Raw genomic sequence first — 21653 nt, 5'->3', positions numbered from 1 at the left:
GGAATCATGTTATTATAAAGTTAGGAGGTTACCATGCATAAAAAATAAATAATATTATATTTTTACATTACGTTTTAAATAATTTAATCCTCATAAAAATTTAAACACTGGTCACATCTCAAGTCTTCGGGGTAATCGGGGACTGGCATTGACCGATTTATTTGAAAAGTAATATGAACTTATAACAAGAATATAAACTAACTTTAACGACGTTACGTAACACTAATGTCGTATTTAGTTATGCGGAAATCAAGTTGGTTTTTCATACTTGTTAATATAATATATATATATATGCTATAAAATTATTCAAAGACTATGGTACGTGTTAAAAATCAAATCAATTTAAATATTACGGATAACTGGATTCATCCAGAAACGAGACTAAGCACGAACTATGTTCCCTAAAATCCCATACGTCTGACATACGGGGTTATACTAAGGGTGAGTTCCAGAGACGAGATATAGCATGAACTATGGACTTATGGACTTCTGGATTTCTTTTAGAACGTATAAAATAAGTGTAATTAAATCCAATGACATTGATTAGAATTACGTCGTATTAAGCTCTGTGCTAATCATTAGTATTCCGTATAAACAAAGTTTATCTTAAATTTTAATTAATAATTAAAACAACAATTAATATTTAAGTCCAATTATTTTTGTTTAAATATAATTAGTTATTAAAAAACGCGGTTTTTGTATGTTAAAATTTATAAATCTTTGAAACATTCCCACAGATAATCATTGCGCAAAACATAAACGGAGACAATAAAATAATCTATGGTAATAGCATAGACAATTATTGTTTGGTAATAGATACAAAGTTATTTTAAATTTACGAATTTCCGTGAATTCGCCACAGACCGTTCGGATACGCATCAGACCGACATTTTGCAAACCCAGTTATTCGCAGGCCATGGCGTAAGACATTGCCCCTAATACAATACAATGGCCACTGCGAGGTTTCAAAAACAATACCTAACGATTACAGTTATTCGCAATATGGCAACAAAGATTCCCTACGCCAAAGACGATTATATCTAAAAATATATAAATAATAGAATGGAATGATTGACATTATATCAAGAAATAAGGATTTCTTATGTATGAACAAATTATCTGTTATATTTAAGCTAAATTCCGTGTAATAGCGGTCTTTTTATCAATCACTAACACAATTTAATAGGAGACAGAATTTTAGTTATTTTGTTGCAATTAAATGAATTTAGCTATACTTATAAGGGAGTTGGAAGTGAAGAATAGGTATCTCATTATTTTTTAACACAGCCATAACATAATTTAAATTAAATCAGTGTGTGAGTAAATAGACTGTGTAAGTTTTTAAGGGCCATGCTTGGCTCTCGAGACTTATCTTGAATTGACCTTTTGGCGACAAATTTAGAAAGGATTTTACCTGCTTTTATATTTGCATACCTGTAGTCCACTCCTGTTGAGTGAAAACCTGTCTCTGTCAGCATCATGTGGCAAGGGTGAGCTGGACCTTCTTGGCAGGGTTGCATGGCCAGGGGACAGGTTATCCGACATGTATACTTCATCTGAAACAAATAACAGCGTTACCGTTTGTATTAAGAGTTCAGTTCATGCAAATTAAGACTTCTCGCATAAAAATAATTTTATCGGTTAAGTATAATATCGTATGGCGTGCAATCGATCCTTTGTTTAGTATTTATAAATATGCAATATATTTAAATGTATTCATAGTTATTTACGTTTAATTATTTATCTTTGTTTAAATATGCGGTGATGTTAGAAAAAAAATGTTCGAATTAGAGTAATTGTGTGAAGGTGCTTTGTAAAAAGGCAAATAAAACATTGCTAAACAAATTGACGTGGAGCTGTTGTTTAGTTCTAAGTAATGTGCATGCGTGCACTGTGAAATGAAAACAGATTTCTTGGTACCATCCGTCTGCAATTCAAGCCACTCATCACGTTTTATGTATCGACACTTTTTGCCCCTCGTAAGGGAATTGTCACACCACTCCAATGATTTTAAAAACGAATCACGATACGCCAGAATTTCGCGAATGAATGAAGCTTTCTCACCAGTGCGAATGGTACTGCAATTGCTGTTGTTTCCTGAGTCATTTCTAGATTCTGAAACACTGAGTTCAGTAGATTGTTTCTCTTTGGAGGGCCCGTGACTAGCGTCTTGTTCCGATGACAACAATAATTTTGTAGTTGATTTCAAAGATATTGTTTCACCATCGTTAATTTTAGTTATTTTTATGCTCGGTTGTGGTGAAGTGTTGCTTACGTTCCTTTTAAGAGTATAACTTTTTTTCACATGGCCGACTAAAGACGAATTCGGATCATCTAAAGGAGACTCATACACTTGATAACTAGATGTACAGCAAGGAAAACAGCACTCAAAACACTTTTGAAAACATGTTTTCTTATTTGGATCTATATATTCACTTGTAATATTATTGTAAATATTCACTGGTTCATAATGATTTATCGAGACATTTGAATTCGGTATAGTTCTTCGTATTGAAGTGTAACCCGGGTGTGGCGTAGTAATTAAAGCCATTGTTAAAATTCTACTGTGACACGCGTCCAAAACGATATAACATTTATTTTTAGTATTTTTTACAAGTTATCACATTTCCCGTGCGTCGTACATTTCCTGTTGCGTACAGAGTCCAGTGCACAATGCTACCAATATTACCATATGACTAGTCAGCCACCAATAAACCAGGCTATCGAGGTATATCCTGAGCAATTACGTTAATTAACACGATGTGCACGACTACAGCGGGACATAACTATTTTTTTATTATTATATGTGGAGAAGGATTTTGTTCACACTTTTTTGCAAGTCACAATCAAATTACGAGAAAAAACTATTTAAAATAAAGAATATTACTAGGTACCTTCTACACTGTAAGCCCGAGCTGGCAACGTCGCTGTACTCCATCTTATTGATTTAGGTGATTTTTTATGGACAAGATTCATGTCTCCTCCAACTGAAGATGAAGGCATTTTCAATATTTTCTTTTCCACTTTATTAAGAGCCGGAAGAGATGTTTTAAATTGTTCTCGAATGCTTAACTTTTGAAGATCTTCCGTCAGTTTTTCAACGTTATTTTCTTCATTTTCTGCTACATCTTGAACTGTAGCTACTGACCCAGCATATCCTGATTCAGAGCCATTGGAACTTGTATTATCTGCTTTTTCTTTTAAGGCTAATTCTTCGTTATCATTACTTAAACTGCTTTCAATATTTGAAGACTTTATTACTTTTTCTTGCTCATAATCTGATGATACAGAAGATGTATTTTCCTTCGGAGTAGATGTCTCGATCTGAACTTTATGTAAAACTTTAACTTCGTCAGATTCTTTATCTTTACTTGTGCTAAAACTGCTATCATCCAGTCTGGAGTCTTTAGAAGTGTCTAATATGTGTTTCAGTGATGCAGGAGACTGGCTTCTACTTAACGACAATAATGATGAATTACTTATAGTTTCAACATCAGGGTATTTATTTTCTATAGAAGATTTAATATTGGCAGATGCTCCCGAAGAATCGAATGATTGAGATGATCTATACTTTGTAACATCTTCTGCAGAAGAAGAACTAGGCGTTCTATCAATTTGAGCTATAATTTTTCGTTTAATTGGTTTCACAGGTTGCAAATTCTTTTCGCTTCGTGACTGATTGAGTCTGTTTCTCGCCATAGCAAGACTCACCTTAGCTGCCGCAGTAGAATGGGACTCAATAGCCTTTTGTTTTTGTAAAGATAATTTTTTTCTTAATATTTCTTGTGAATCCATACTTCTTAAAATGCTACTTTTTACTTTCGTTTCGGGTTGTTTAGTTTTTCCATCAAAAGATTTAGTGTTTTTATCCTTTTCGAAATGTTTTTCTGCCACTTGTTTATATTTTACAGGGTCGGCTTTTTTCCCAAATTTTTCGTCAATTTTTTTGGTCACACCATAATGATCCCCAACTTTTTGCTTTAATGATACAACCTTTGGTCTGCTTATTTCGGCTGCCAAAAAAGAGTACAACTTTAGTTTTTCCCTCTGCTCTTCTCTAATCTTTGGCAGAGGGATCGGTTGAACACTGACCTCCTTGTCACCATCTTCAGATGAAAAACAATTCCAGCAACTGACATCCGGTTCACTTCTATAATTGTCACTTTCGCTTACACCGTCTAAACTCATTTTAAAGTTTTTATGCACCACACTAATAATAGAATTCAATTATGTATTAACATCAGCCCCGCCGGCTGGCATTAGACTAAAGGTTTTTCAACCGGTTTGTACATTAAATAACGAAGGCTTGGAGCATGTATATTAATGAATATTAAATGACATATAATATAGTTGTTCAAATATTTAAAATAAAAAGATTACGCAATATTAAGAACGTCCATCTAGAATACGCCTTTTACATTTAGTAAACACGTTGATAACGTCCTTAGAAGCTGAACATATGAAAACATATAAGTTTAAACCAGTTCCAATTAATTACTGTACACGAACAATCTAGTGAACTTGTGAAGGATAAATTAAATAACGTAGCGATTAATTCTTGACACAATACACAATTCCATTAGCATTAGTGCACGCAAAACTTAAACAAGAAAATAAGATAATATATTTGAATTACGCTTCTTCCTTCTAAGCCTCCTTGAAATTGTTTTTCTGAATGTTTTTGCGTACAACTGAAAATATTAATTTTGATTGAAACTCAGATACAAGGTCTTTGCGTATGTGTTTTATTTTTAAATAATAATAGCTATTTAATATGCTATGCTACAAATGTTTATTAGGTAATATAATAATAATAACGAATGTGGCTTTTCATGTTAAGTACCAAAGATATTTTTTATCTGTAATTTAAATCTACAGTAAGATTGCTGACAAACGAGATTAATTGTATAGGTCATGGGTGCAAAGATCAATGTTAGATGACAGTTTCATCAATGTATTATACACCAGGATTCGAGAATATTTTAACATAATACATTTAGAATTGTATTCACTTTTGACAAAAGAATAGACACATTTCAGATAGTTGGACCGTGGTTTTTAAATGCGTTTTGACGTATAAAGTGTACTTTGGGTACAATAAGAAAAACAGATTCGCACACAATAGGCACTGTTTTAGGTTAGAATTAACTATGTCATGGTCAATAATTACAACACTAAATACACACGGTTGTGCAACAAACAAGTATCGAGAGATAGAATTACTTTACAATATCTTGTATACATTTTGCTATTGATACTAAATAGGGAGGCAACAGTGTCGTGAAGGTTCTCATGGCCAAATTCGAACAATTCCAATACCGTCAATTTTTTATCGTCAAATCTAAAGCGTCTTCATTAAATCATTATTAAATTTAATAGGTCGCTAAAGCATGCTTTTTTAAATAAAATAGGGTAAAAACGGGCAGGAGGCTCATTTGATGTTAAGTAATATGGAAACTCTATATGCCAGAGGGCTCAAGAGCGCGTAGCCGGCCTATGAGAATTACACTCTTATCTTGAGGGACTAAGTCAACGGCAAAAATTATGTCCTATCTGCATATAATTAAGACAAATAAAAGTCTAATCTTTCCGATTCCAAGTCAATCAAACGAGTGGTATTTTCTATGGAATGCATTCAGTGGTTTTATACGGCGCTATAGCTTTGTGTTATTATCGCGTCTATTGAGTGAGAAACAGTGATATATTACACATTAAAGTCAAAGGGAAAAAGTAATAAATTATCAATTAACTAGTAAAACTTCGACCTTGGTCAAACTTGTTACCTTAATATATTTAAATTAACTTCCTATGTGGAGAATTTAATTATGTAAATCAACAAGGTCTTGTCTCCTTCAGTGGGATTTCAAACACAGATACAAAAAGTCCAAACTGTGTTATACTAAAAACAATTGTTGCGTATGGTTAACCGCAGGTGTCAGTGTTGTTCATGAACATGAGTCACGTTCATATATCAATTGCTGCAAACAGGGTTGTTTACATCCGAATTCATCATATTCAGGATTATCTTTCGCCTTTTATTGTTTCAACATTCCTCATTAAATGTTTTATTTTACATGCAACTTGTTTTTTTTATATAGAACAGGGCCAAACGTCCAGAAGGCTCACCTGAAGTTAAGTGATATGGACACTCGATGACAGAGGGCTCGCAAGTGCGTTGGCGGCATTCAAGACTTGGTACGCTCTTTACCTAAGGACGGTAGGAAGAAGGACCCTAAGTCGAATTGGTATTTCCAATATTTATATAAAATACGTTATCAACCTACTTAGTAATAATAATAATACATCTTAAAAACTAACGTCGTCACAGCTTAAAACAATATAATTCGCGTGAACCATAACCTATGGCGTATTTAAAAATAAAGTAATCAAAATTCGAATTTGAAAATAGAATTCCCTAAAGACTAGCCATAGCTTTGACAATTGACCACGAGTCAACGTTCTACGTTAGTTTACTTAAGCGCCATCTACCTACATCAATCCTTATTGTTTGTCAATAGATTACGCGGATTACTAACTAGTAACTAGTCATTGTTTTGCAAGTCTCACAGTTTCAACTCTCGCTAATGTGATATTCAATCAATCATTGAGGCCGTGACCCACAATTTGAACTATCTACACTTGTTGTACGAGTCTAATATATCTCATTTTTGTGATTATTTACGGACAAAATCATTGTAATAAATGAGTTAGTATATATATATATACATAGTTTGATTTATTTATATTGCAAATACAGGGGTCTGGGCTCTGAATATGATTTTGTCCCATTCGGTGTCGAGACCCTTGGTCCGTGGGGTCCTAGCGCTTTAAGGCTTTTTAAAGAAATTTCAAAAAGGTTAGTCGACATCACAGGAGACCGAAGATCTGGCAGCTACCTCGGACAAAGAATTAGTCTAGCAATTCAAAGGGGGAACGCTGCCAGTATCTTCGGAACCTTGCCTAAAGGGACTCCTTTTAATGATATATTTTAGTTTATGTTAAGTTTCGTTTCAAATTTCAATGTATATTATTTTATTATTATTAGTTTATGTTTGATTTTATGTGTTTACAATAACCTGCCTATACCTAGCAGGTTATTGTAAATCTACATATATATAGTGTTTACTAGTTAATGTGACGTATTTGTTTTAAAATATATAGAATATATGTATACAACTAAAAAGGTTCATTACAAACAAAATTGAATATTCCCTTACTTACTCTCTTACGCAAATGTTGAATTTCCTTAACGGTAGACAAGTATTATACATTCACCGTGTTTGTAAACTTAACGACATTTTAATTGTTACTGTTCCACAAATGTCTTCTGCGATGTAGAATGTAACAACATGTTGTGAAATATTTTGTAATTAATCTCATACAAATCTCAATCCAATTGCGCTAGCTCAGTCCCTTACTGCGCCGCTCATTGCGTTAACCCTAAAATTCGCTAACTTATTGACAGTTACATCATTACTTTTGACATTAATAACAAATAACGTTTGTTTAATATGAACTTTCTTATTATTATAGGTCAACCATGTTGTACTGTAAATTTCCAATATACCTAACTTTAAGGGATATCTTAAAAATCAGTGTTGGCCTAGTTGCTTAAGCGTCAACCTTCATCCCTATATCGTGTGTTTGAATCGCGACTGTGCAACAATGAAAACTCCATGCTATGTATGCAATTAGACTACGGTAAAAGAAAAACATAGTGGGAGTCATAACCTGATTGTCATAAACCCAAAAACAAAAGACTAATTACCTACTAGCCTATTCAAACAAAAGAATGCAATCTGAGGCCAATATAGGGTTGTAGCGCCACTGGTTTATTTTATTATTATTATCCTAAAACACGACCCACGTGACTTGCGGTATGCGTATAATTTTGAAACTGCGAGGTGACACAATAATGAGCGCAATTCACGCACAGATCACTGTTACGCAGCTCTGCACAGCTGCATTGGCTTGTTTATACGAAACTGAACAGAGACGTTGAATACCAGAGACAAATTGTATATAAAAAAGTATTAGAGCATATTTTAGAAAAGAGATTGCCCCACATACAGCATGTATGGCTATTATCTTATAAATAAAGATTTCCTACTTTATTAGTAATAAAATGCTTAATTCATACTGTAATGTTTACACATTTCTGCGTTTATTTTCTTTAGGTTTTCACTTTCGCGTACTATGTGTTTTAATCCGAAATGATTGTATGATCCCAGGGCCACCAGATCCGTATTTCATCCGTAGATTTGTTGCAATAATTTCAATTTATAATATTAAAATATTGTGAAACAATATAAATACAATTCTCCTTATTTATAAAACTATATCCGACCAATTTTATTGTTTTTTTATTAAAGCGCTCCTGTCTCTTTCAAACAACGTTTCATCAAGGTAACAATTTGACAAGAAGAGATGAAAGAGTAGACTTTGGTTAAAAGAACGAGACCGATTTAGTTTTTATGAATAAGAGATGTAGATGTATGTAAGAGTATACTATGTTTATGCTAAAGCCACTAAAAAGTGTTCAAAAGTATATTTTAAATCTATCGCAACATATTTTAATACAAGGTGGGAGTGATTGATCAATAAAAATGTTATCTTATTCCGGTTAGACCTAGAGCCTGTATTGGCCAAATATTGTGCAATCTACCTACGTGCTCCAAGATCGCTAAGTCAGGTAAACTCGGTCAAACTTGATACTTTAACCACGCAACATATATAATCTCCGACAAAAACGTGAGTTAAATTTCACTAGATCTGAGTTTGCAAAACGTTGTATTCTATTTTTAAAAGACGTAACAAAAGTGACGTTATATCAAAGTAAGGAATTGTTAGGAAAATGATTTCATACATTTTTGCATGAATTACTCGGCAATAAGTGTAATAGATCATGCAATGATGTGATTATGATGCATGCTAATGTAAAACAGTCAGGAATTAAAAATTATAAAGGATCTACGATGTATTTAAAAAATATTCCCGCATGCAGTAACGACAATACTTAAATTGTACGAGTTGTAGGCAACGACTTTATTTCGACCATGAGCCAAACATTTTCATAGGTAAAATCGACATTTAGTATATAGAAACTAAGCTTGAGCAGCGCTCTGTGGCTGTATTCGGAACTAAACGGAAGTCCGAACCTATCACGTGGATCCTATATTATTCTACAGTAACCCAATATTTTCATTGATCTCTTTTTAAAGTTTATGTAACGATACGAAACATAATTTACCTATAAGCCATATGATGAACCATTGATGCAAACAATTGCTAGTTATCTTACTTAAAACAACAAATACATTATCTATTTATATAAAAATGAAACCCGTTTTCCGTTGTCACGACATAACATGAAAACGGCTTGACCGATTTGTGTGATTTTTTTTGTTGTGTTTGTAATTGTCAGGAGAAGGTTCTTATAAAAGAAAAAAATTGCGCGGAAAATTAGAAAATTTAAGAATACTTAACCACCATACAATTCGAACTTTTTGATGTAACCTTATGGCGTTTGAAATAACATAGACAGAATGCGTGCTGCAAATATTGTCAAAGAGGATGTAAGAAAAATGAATATCGTTTAAAATAAATGCTTCGATCGGAGTTATTATATTGATAATATAATAATATGCGAGCCAGAAAAACAAACAAAGAATGTTGTAGAACATAAAGCATTATAATAATAAACACTTTGTTTCTGAAATATTTTTTAATTAATTATACCAATTTGAAATCAATATTCATAGTTAAGACAGGACAACGTCTGTCGGGTCCGCTAGTTATGTATATAATTGTATCAGGAAGACGGAAACGAGAAATGTACGTCCGAGTGTAAGTCTACGCACTTTAATCGTAGGCTAACGAACGCACTTAATGGGTTTCATAAATTCTTTATATTACGAACGATTCTTTGCAATTTCATCACAAAGTACAAACTAACTGTACTAAAAGGAATGTGGCGTAAATAATTGAAACTTCGAAGTATAAATGTCACGCTAAATTACCTGCTAAGGAATTAGAGGGTGAACATATTTCGTATATGTCGTTACACAGATGTTATTATTACAGTTTATTTAATACTGACAAATGTGATTGCAATACACAATATATAAATGGTCCGTTCTACGCTGCACTGGTTAGTGTAAATTTAGTGTTATTCTTTACCTATTTACACATTTCACACAAATAAACAAAAAACATAAAGCCAACAACTCAGCTATGTCTTCCAGGCAACTAGACAGCTAAAAGTAAAACAGAAGTGCGAACCATAAATAATAATAATAAAGTTTATTAGCCTCTTCACAATATTGCATTTTACGGCCAGCAAATACATTACAAACCTTTTTATAAATTCGCGCACATAATAATTTTTTTGGATATTTTTTATATTAATAAAACTTGTATAACAGGTTTTAGACCACATTTCTTTTCAAAGTAAATCGTAAAACACACGGTCAAAACTGAACCGGTTCTAATGACAATTTGAACAAGGTTAGGTTGCGAATCCTGTTGTTCTTATAACGTTTATTATTAACATTACAATTATTGCATGCCTAAAAAACAAGTAGTTAGGTGTAACATAATCACATATCAACATAATCATATCAACATTGTTTTAAGCAACATCGCATCGGTGATTTTAGAGATCAACTTACATTTTCCTCCTAGCCCTGAAAAGGTACTTAGAAAGTAAGAAACAAAGAAACATAATTTTTAATGGTATACCAGACTGGATATGACTCGAGAAAGTCATCTAGACGTGTCTGCATTCGTGTTTCCCATGACGATAGAAAGTTGAACAATCTGCAGCCATTTTTAATTGCTTTTGTAATTTACGTAATGCACTGTCGTACAATTTATAAAATTATATGCAAGGCACGTAGAAATGATATGCAATTTGAACTTGTAACTTCGTGTTCCATATTTGAATTCTACTGTTTTTTATAGCACAAGCTTCGACAGGTAACAGTACAGACTAATTAGTATTTGCAGATTTGAGTCTGTTTCTCAAATTTGAGTAGATACTGTACAGTAGTACAGATTATAAATACATGAAATTATTTAAGGACATTACTTCTGCAAAGATTGTTTAATATTTAACATGTAAATGTGATATACGTGAACAAACATAATGTAACCGGAAAGCAATACAGAACAGGTTAAGGTAGCAAAAGTGAAACAGTTGCACAAGTATGCTCCAGTGTTTGACTAGAAAATTTACTGAGATAAGGTTAATGACACGCTTTGTGGTAGAAAGAATCTGTATGACTTGAGAATAGACAATCTAGTAGCATAGAATTGAACGTCCAGTGCCCGTACGGGCCATAGTGTCATATTTCATTAAAAAAGTTAAAGGAAACAGGTCATTCTGAGCCTTCCACAAAATAATATATTGCCATTAATTAATATTCATTTTTTAAAATACATATTTGATTTAATATTTGTATTTTTTAATGTAATTTATTGTAATTTTTTTTCTCTTTAATACTTAATTGTAATGTGTTCCCTTTGAATGTTGCGCACACTTGTCATTGATGCAAATATTGCATTTATGTTATAGTATTGTGTTTTTTGTATGTTGTGTGTGAATGAGTTTCGTTAGTGTGCCATCTCATAATAAATAAATAATACTAAATTGTATGTACTATACCTACGCCTGTGCTGTGCTGACTTTGGAAGCGTAATACTTTACATTGAAGTTGAGATTGAAATATCTATCGCTTGCATTATTAAAAAAAATGTTTATAAGAACCTCACAAAATATAAGCTAGGAAGTCAATCCGTTACGGAATGAACTCATCCGTATTACGTCATATGGACAGCCTCCTCTAGTCGACCTCGATAAATCTGTTCTTACCCGAGCTTTTACCTAGTTTTAATACTATGTTTGATTGGTTGAAAGGTGGAAAGACGAATCCTATCGCGGGTCCGTGATTGGCTTACAAATGCGCTATCGTTTCGTCTTTGTTTTAAAACTCTCATGTCCTTTGACATATTTGCTATATTTCTTGGAGGTTACACAAATTTCAGACACATGATTCTTGACAATTGACTTATTTACGTATGTAAATTGTCAGTGACAGATTTTTCATTTTGAAAGGTATTGGGTATTTCACTACGGTACTGTTATTTATTATAGATTTTCATTCAATAACTTAACATCAGCGCAATTGTTATGATTGATTACATGAGTATGTATCGTCGACCTTTCTATCCTATGAATTGCGCACCGTTGACATTTCGACAATTTTGCAAGAAACTTGACATGTCTCAATTGAGCGACTATTGACACTCATATTTCTTGTTGCACTACTGTTTACACTAATTTCATGACTTGATCGATGGTATAATGATGGCCCATATGTGAGCGGATGCGGGCATTCGTCTAGTGAGTACCTACTTGAGATTTTAAACTGGTTCTAGGCTAGATAGTAGGCACATTACTATCTAGCCTCTGAACCACTTTAAAAGTCTCTTATCATTAAAGAAATTCTTCCGAGTTTTCGAAGTTTGATGTGTGTGCAAAAGATTAGATACTAACTTTCGACGACCACGCCTAAATACTGGATGCTCATACATTCCACTCAAACACATTATTGTTAAGTCATTTTGTAGCAAATACTTTTAACAGAAGACTATCAATTAGATCAGTGCACGACTTTCAGTAACGGCCGTATATGTATATCTATGTATGTATTAACAGTATGTCGTCAAATATTATTAAATAGTAGTTCAATATTGATAACATACATATATGTCAGACAAAACTAGCTCTCACTAACAAAGTATGCCTTGAATTTCTAAACTGCATCAGCTGCACAAATCGTGAATAGCTTATTGGTTCTCATAATGCAAATTGTACAATGAAGGTATTTAATATCATTAAGACATCGCACAATTGATTGTAAAAAGATGAATAAGTTTTTAAGTGTGGGAAATACAAATTATACGACATCGTACTTTCACATTTTAACTATCTGTAATTAAACGGTTGGTCATTGTTAATGCTTTTAACTAAGATAACTTTCTCGAGTTTAAAATTACGATACATTTTACCACTTGCATTAAATATATTAAATTTTTAGAAGTAGAGAAAAATTCTTTATTACACTTTTTATACAACAGGAGGCAATTTTTTTTTTAATGTTAAGTGATACCAGCGCTCATAGACACTCAGACTGCCAGAAGGCTCGAGGGTGCGTTGCCGGCGTTTTAAGAAATGGTACGGTTGTTGCGTAGAAAGGTTTTTATCGAGACAAAAACTGCAAGGAAAAACCTTAAACCCAGTTTTTATTCGAACGAAGTTCGCGGGGGCCGATAGTAACTTATAATAATTTGACGTTTGAAATGCTTTTCAGTACTCGTGCGAGAAGTTGCTGCCTCATATGAAGTACAGAATGAAGTGTTTAAAGGTGCGTATTACTCGGGTAAACCACAGATTATATTTTGTTTTATTCGAATTTTTTGTTACGATAGTAAAGCCGTTTTTTGTACAAATATCCGACTTTATTATAACTTAAGCGACCTTTGATAAGTATTATTAGTTATGCAGCTTTATAAGGTCACCATAACGTCAACGTTTCTGACTTGTGACTCGTGGCCTTCATATTTATAGCGGACACAGTGCGATTGAGATTCATATCCTTGTAACAATATTAGTTTATAGAGTCTGGCTAATGAAAGATAATTAAATTATTTGAAAACTTTCGGATGGCAACACAGAATGTCATTGAATTTCTTAGGTTAGTATCATTTATTGTCTTGATACTTCATGCAATTACTCATTTTTATTTCTATTATAAATTTTTTCCGAATAGTTAACAGGTATAATAGCCTAAACTTTGTTTTATTTGATAGAATATTTCGTTTCTTTCGCAGGAAATCTGGAGGATGTAGAAGGAAAAGATGCAATAGTCAGAACTATTGGTAAGCTCACTGATTTAGAGCTAAAGCCCCTACGACACCGAATCGCAAACATGAGATAAGAGAATGGCTTACTTTTGGTTTAATATTATAGAAATACAGTTACTATCAATGTACAAAATAATAAAATAAAATCAAGTATCAACTAAGTTTAATCCACAAAAAATAACAAACTTTTAGGGATACCACAATAATTTTTTTTGAATTTCCCGCGCTTTTTCGTTATCTTCTTTTATTAGCCAGACTCTATGAATTTTAAAAGAATTCCGTGCAACTTACTGGTAATTTGCTGGTAAATAATTTTAATTGCCAGAAGGCACATTTCCACATATTTTATTTTTATATTGGCAAGTACGTCAGTCTTATATTGTAATGTATGTTGACGAATAAGGTTGTAGGAGATAGTTAAGCACTTCTTTCGACCCGGAATATCGAAATCCGGTTCGGAGCTTTTGAAAGGCATTACGTTATGACCCGAAATCAAAATACTATGCCAAGTACCTTGTTTCAATTACGTTTTAAAGACCGCGATGCAATATCTTATGTCATTACAATAGCCTTGCGCGGTCAAGACCGAAATGCTTTTTGTTGAAAACTATTATTATTACGCCGATATTAATTACTTAACTTTTCACTGCTTAGATGATTTATGATTTAAATTGTACATAAATTTGTATTTTTTGGTTGGTTGGTTTTACGCGTTGAATGTTTTTAAATTATACGAATATTGTGGGCCTATGGGGGTCGATTTAGGCACTAACCCGCCTAAATAAAGCTACCATGTAGCTGGTATTGCTTAAGTGTCTACTGGTTCAATTTAAGCATATACCCTACAATTCGTTTGGATGTCGCAAGATAATAAATTAATAAATTACCGTCTAAAATTCGTAATATTAGCGCGGTTAACAAATTCAAAAGGGCGTTAAAGATACATATCAGAATGAGCCTAGACTAAAATTGGGACGGCTAATGGCGACGTGTATCTCGTTCGTATATATGTTAACGTAAAATTGTAAAAACCGTTAGATTGTAATCTATCGGTTATCGGTTATCGGTATTCGGTAGATTGTACTACACTAACTTAGTTATCATTCAAACTTCTTTGGTCAATTACAGATTAATTTTACTTCCCAACAATTTCATATAACTACCGAATAATAATACGTTAAATTGCAAGCAGTATGTTGAGTTGACAATCTTTCGACAGTTTACAATCTCGCGAGATAGATTACAATCTAACGGTTTTTACAATTTTACGGTGACATATACATATTAAGTTTCTCATGTAAATAAAATACATTTTTTTTGTAATGAGGAATAAAGTTCTGTAAACATTACTACATATGTTATATTAAAGAAGTGTGTACATGTGATTTTGATATACATGATTTATAAAAATAAATCAGTGGCGCTACAACCTTTTTAGGTCTTGGCCTCAGGTTTCTGAATCTGTTTCATAATCATTTTTAAATCTGATAGGCAAGTAGGTAATCAGCCTCCAGTGCCTGACACACGCCGTCGACTTTTTGGGTCTAAGACATGCCGGTTTTCTCACGATGTTTTCCTTCACCGTTCGAGCAAATGTTAAACGCGCACATAGAAAGAATGTCCATTGCACAGCCGGGATCGAACCTACGACCTCAGGTATGAGAGTCGTACGCCGAAGCCACTAGGCCAACACTGCTTCTTTGATATAATTTAGCTGCTTTATTTTTTATGGGAATAGGGGAAGATATGCAACACCAACATAACCTTTAGTAATGAAGAACACAACTAAAGGGACCACTAATAATTCGCCTTAAAAAGTACGCAGAATTGTTAAGTTTACAATACACTGGCGTCCTAATACGTACTGTATAATAAGAGAAATGTTTTATATTAACAATGGAAGTCAAGTATTTGTAGGACTACGCATAAATGCCGCTATTTACGAAGGAATGTCGAACAAAGAAAATGGTGAATGAACAGTTTGGTCTACTTTTTAAGTCAGATTGATCGGAAAGGCGTGACCATTTAGAAATAGACGCATTTTGAATACATTGTAATACGTGTCTATGAATAAGTTGAGGAAATTCTATAACTTATTCGCATATTCCGCATTGGCTATTTGACAACATTTTATTTATACGTATAGACACAAATTGTTATTATTAATTTTGTTAAGTAGCTAGTTATGTTACCTAATATTAGTAAAGCTACATGTGTATTTTAGTTAATAATTAAAAACGTAAACAAAATGTAAACAATCATCGCACACTTGAAACCAATTGAGCCTTTTAGTTTTTACTATGTCATTTAGATAATGCTAATAACATAAGTTTCACTTAGATTTACGAATTCTTCCATAAGTCAAGTTAGTTTTTGTTAATCCAGCGTCGCAAACCCACTACTCCTAATGTTATCTTAGTTATAAGCTCATGCTTTCAACAGCCAGTTGTTACCCAGCTTCAAACAATGTATAATTTAACATATCCAACAATACAACCGCCACCGCCATTCTTAAATTACACATATATTATTACTAATTCGTTCAAAATCTGTCTTCGGCTAAACTAATTTTCTAAGACAGTGTTAGTATTAGACAGGCGAAGGCATTATTTACGAGATTTGTGTGGGACTGACGTATAGTAATTCATATTTTTAAATATGAATTTGTTGATAAATTAATAATTATTTATAAGTTATTTTTCTCTGTACTTTAAAGAAGTAATACAGGTGTATTACTTGTAAGTTATATGTAAAAGTACGTAATATACGTAAAAGTCTCCGTCTACTAGGTACTAAGCATTGGAAACGTGTATTTTAAATAAAATGATAAAAGCGCACTTTCAGTTAAAATGTTTTAATTAAATAAAACATAGCTAGGTAGTTACTTAACTCAGAAAAAATATTGTTTTATTATAAAGGGTATTTCAACAAGAAGTTTGTTTTTCAATTGTGGCAACACCGAGAACGTGATAGTTTTGACATTTAGTTTTTGGCGGTATTCGTAGCAGGTGCTTTGGCAATTATTACAATGAATTCAATTTCGCTCGAAAATCACATTAAAATAATTCAAATCCACTATAAAAATGGTGGTTCTGTTAAAGTTACATTTCGTAAAATTCGTGATATTTTCGGCCAGCATAATCGTCCTTCTGAGACCGCTGTTAAGAATTTGGTCGCGAAATTTGAGTCGACAGGCTCGGTACAAAATGTGCCAACACCAACACGTGTTCGACCGGGTCGTTCAACAGAAAACATCGCCGCCGTGAGCCACAGTGTTGAAGAAGATCAAAATTTGTCAATTTCACGACGTTCTCAACAATTGGGGTTATCCAAAAGCACAACATGGCGAATTTTGCGAAAGGATTTGGCTTTGAAGCCTTACAAGATTCAACTGGTGCAGGAATTAAAGCTGATCGACCATTCAAATCGCCGCAGATTCGCTCAGTTCATTCAGGAACAACCTGCTGGTTTTTCTGAAAAAATCATTTTTTCAGACGAAGCCCATTTTCATTTGTCAGGGTACGTCAACAAGCAAAATTGTCGCATTTGGGCTTCTGAAAATCCTAAATCAATTAGTGAGAAGGCTTTGCATACTCAACGTGTTACTGTGTGGTGCACTATGTGGTCTGGAGGCGTGATTGGGCCGTTTTTTTTCGAAGATGAGGCTGGAAATGCGGTAACAGTCAATGGATCACGGTATCGCGAGATGTTAACCACTAAATTTTGGCCTATTATTGATGACATGGATATCACTGAAATGTGGTTTCAACAGGACGGTGCCACATGTCACACAGCCAATGAAACGATCAATTTATTGCAAACCAAATTTCCCGAGCGCATAATTTCGCGAAATTCAGCTGTTAAGTGGCCAGCCAGATCGTGTGATTTAACACCACTGGATTATTTTTTGTGGGGCTATGTTAAAGACAGAGTCTATACGGAGCCAATCGAATCGATTGCAGCCTTAAAACTCAAAATCCGTGATGTCATTAACGAAATAGACCCTCCATTTTGGCAAAAAGTGATTAAAAATTTTGATGAAAGAATCAACATCTGTCAGCGTGGTCGTGGTGGACATTTGCCAGATATCATTTTTCATTCATAATTGCCAAACTTTTCTCTTTGTAATACAATAAAAATTTTATTCATTTTCCTCTAAATTCTTTGTTTTATTTTGTTTTAGAAAACAAAGTTCTTGTTGAAAAACCCTTTATTTGTTTTCACTTACGGCAAGATGACGTCAATATAAAATATATATAATTTGATAAATTTTTTCGTCCTTTCGGTAATTAATGTGTGAATAATTTAGTAATAACGTATTGAAACTGAGTGAAGGTAACTGTGTCATTGCAATTTCCTTCCGGTGTTTATCATTTCCGTAGTTTGTATTCAATATGAAAGCCTACTTTAGTTAGGAAATTAAATATTATCTTTGACAACAGAACAAAAAAGAATTAAACTATTTAAAAATTAATGAATTCAAAAATCAAAGACAACAAGCCCCCCTTAAAAAAAAATGCCTTATTTGATGCTGGCGCTTACATCTGGTAGTATAGCCCAGCTCCCTTAATATCAGGTATTAATAGAAGAAGCACTGTGTAGTACTATGTATATTTATCGAAACAAATCAAATTTATATAAAACTATATAGGTACACAAATTTACTTTGATAGTAGCAATTTAATATTACAAATCTTTTAAGTCTATTGTACAAATAATTTAAAAAAATGTAATTAATAAATCCGTTTTTCATTATAAGGCTCAATTGTTATATTCTTCTTAGTTTCGAAAGACAGTGGTGGATTATATTGTATTGCCCACAAAAACTATCCGTATAAATATTTATCCCTTTCAAATCTCTGTTCAACATTTGCGCTACTATCTATTTAAATTAATTGTAATAGTTTTAGTCTGCATGACAAACGGCCATATTATATTAGTTAAGAATGTTCTTGGCATGTACTTTTATTATAAAAAAGGCTTTACACACATAATTGTTGCCTGGAAGAAATCGCTTGTTAGCGATAAGGCCGCCCGTTGCCTTAACTTGTGTAACCTATTTACTTTTTGTTTTTTTCTATATGTATAATTGAAGTGAAACTTCTTTATCGGGGTTGGAAAAAATTTAGTGTAACATTTTTTCGCTACGCCGTACGCGTCACGTTTTTCGGTTACGCGCCATGTTCCTTTTTGAAGTCAAACTTCTTTATCGGCGTTGGAAAAAAATTTACCGCCACATTATTTATTATTCGACACTTAATATTTTAATGACAATTAAATTCATTAAATTCCTAACATATCTTCCTTTTTCCGTCCCTCTAAGTATCGGAAATCTAAACTTTTAGATTTGTATAAATATGAACAACACTTCAAGATTAGTTTGCCACTGAAGTTTCACTTCTGACATGTGTACTTTGTACACACACACTTTTTTTTTGTGTATTATGGCAATGAAGTATAAATAATCTGAGCTTACCTTGTAGACTTGGTGCGGACGCTGGAGCAGCTGGAGGTGGCTGTTGAGGTGTGGGTAGCGGTCGTCTTCTCCGAGGTGCATGAAGACCAGGAGCTGACGCTGCTCTGGTGGCTGTTCTGAAGCCTGGGGCACGATACCTAGCGGACTTCACAGGCCCCACAGGGACTGGGGTAGCCCCGTTTATAGATGGTAGCCGTGGTAGTGACCCTGCCCTTTGCTCCTCTTCAGACTGTTGGAAAATATCATATTTGAACTAAGGTCGTAGGAAATAACAATACTTAACTAGCAGACAAGGTAAACGTGTAAGGACTCGTTAGAAAAACTTTGAAACTTTTTGTTTGCCTAGAAATCACAGTTTTCTTCTAACTGATTCGAGTTGCAGATACGTTTACTATACAGTTTGTCTACACCATTATTACCTCTCCTTCATTACTTATATTAACGAATTAAATGCGACAGCACAGCATCAGCATTTTCATTTGAGTATATAAATACTTAATTCAATTTTACTTTGGATTTGTCGAGGCCTTTCAACCGAATAAAAAATATATTTTCAGTCATAATGAAAAATTATAATTTTTGAGTATGATCAATTTAGGCTTCGAAACACGTATGTTTCGTAAATGTATATGTTTGTTTACAAATTTCTCGGAAACTAAGTTATTTTACTGATTTATTTTAATTTTCCAACAAATAATGCTATTTGGAGTTACGATTTTTCCTAAATTACGATTTTCTTTATTTTTATTAAAAGTTTAATAGGAAAATTCAGAAACTTATATTAACTATCCAAGTTAAGAATGTCAGTATAAGTAAGAGAACTTTTTATTGAAATGCTTCCGATAATAATCCCTAAATGGCAACGTGTACCATTTTGGTTGTCTGATAGTGATCGATTTTTATCCATAAACTTCCGCCTCGACAATATTGTGCAACGAACACTTTGTTGCAAAACGACGGCCAATCAAAAATTCTCACGTATGTTCGTAAGATTATAAAGTCCTAAGAAACATCTCTTAACTTTTTTTAACTTCGGGTTTCGTGGCCCCATACATAGAATGTGTTATCCCTATAACACTCACTTCTTCTAAGTGATATGTTTAATACTGCTTTCAAGCCCGTTTTAAAATCGTTTTTTTTGTTACAGGAGTCAAACGGGCAAGTCGCAAGCGAGCTGCCGGCCTTTAAAGAATTGGTAGGTACGCTCTTTTCTTGAAGGACCCTAAGTCGAATTGGTTGGCACCATATAGTGGTGGTGCAAAAATTGGCTTAAGAAATTGCGTTTTTGGAATTGTTGTCTTCAGGGCCGGATTAAGATTTTTGGAAGCCTCAGAGCAACAATGGAGTGGAGGCCCCCTGGCCCCAAATTATTTTCCAAATAAAATGAACATTTTTTTTCAGTTGAGTTTTTCAATCAAAATTTTTTTGTAGATTCTTTTAGTATTTGTTAGAGTTTGAATATGTAAATAATGGCATCCAACACTTGTCACATCTGAAGAAAAAGTTTTAGTTACGAATATTGGAATGCCTGTTTAAATTGTATATAAAATAATTGTTTTCTGTTATGAAATTGTACTTCTCTTTATGACGCGGACAGTGAAACAACCTTGTCATATATAAATAAAATTATTGTAATAAATGTGTAATCGTTTAGAGCATGGATTATATATATATATTAAACATGAAGTAAGTGTTATTAAATAGCCTCACGTCCAGAGCTCAGTCTTCTCAAAATTGGAACGTCCAACAGTATTTAACAGACATATAAAAATATATCAAAATAAAAGTTAGTTCTCGTCGGAATTTAAAACTTTTTTTATCCGAAGTCTCTACTCCCTCTTTTTTGGCGGCCCCGGGGCTGTAGCCTCGGTTGCCCTCCCCTAAATCCGGCCCTGTATATATATTATAAATTGCTGTGTTTACAGTTTCGATCACATTATTTTTAGTTGTGTTACTCATATATTTTTTTTAATCTTGACTTAATCTTGTCTTATTCATTTCCTTCCTTCCTATTTAATTTACTCGTGGTACTTTATTACAACATTCAAGAATAGACAAACGATGTAAAACTCCAATTAAATAATAACATATGCAATTACGTGATGTAATTTATTAAACTGTCTAATCCATTGTTGCGTTAATTAATATTCTAGTAACGTAATTTATGTTGTCATTCGATTAAGTATTAAAGGACAAGGCTTTTAATAATTATGCAGATAATATATTTTATATTTCTATATATAGTAGCATG

The 21653-nt window shown here is 33.2% G+C and overlaps 1 protein-coding gene across 3 annotated transcripts in view; it reads right to left on the bottom strand.

Annotated features, from left to right (window-relative positions):
• The window catches only part of LOC125063140, a 64127-nt gene that overhangs the window by 6404 nt on the left and 36070 nt on the right, over nt 1-21653 (bottom strand). For all 3 annotated transcript variants that reach the window (XM_047669383.1, XM_047669384.1, XM_047669386.1), the window contains 2 exons: nt 19403-19631; nt 1435-1556 (listed from right to left, as the gene is read on the bottom strand). In XM_047669383.1, coding sequence (XP_047525339.1) covers nt 1435-1556; nt 19403-19631 — 351 coding nt within the window. The remainder of the gene's footprint in view (nt 1-1434; nt 1557-19402; nt 19632-21653) is intronic.

This window comes from Pieris napi, chromosome 3 (assembly GCF_905475465.1).
Source record: "Pieris napi chromosome 3, ilPieNapi1.2, whole genome shotgun sequence".
NCBI classification, from domain to species: domain Eukaryota; kingdom Metazoa; phylum Arthropoda; class Insecta; order Lepidoptera; family Pieridae; genus Pieris; species Pieris napi.
This window is presented reverse-complemented; position numbering and strand designations above follow the sequence as displayed.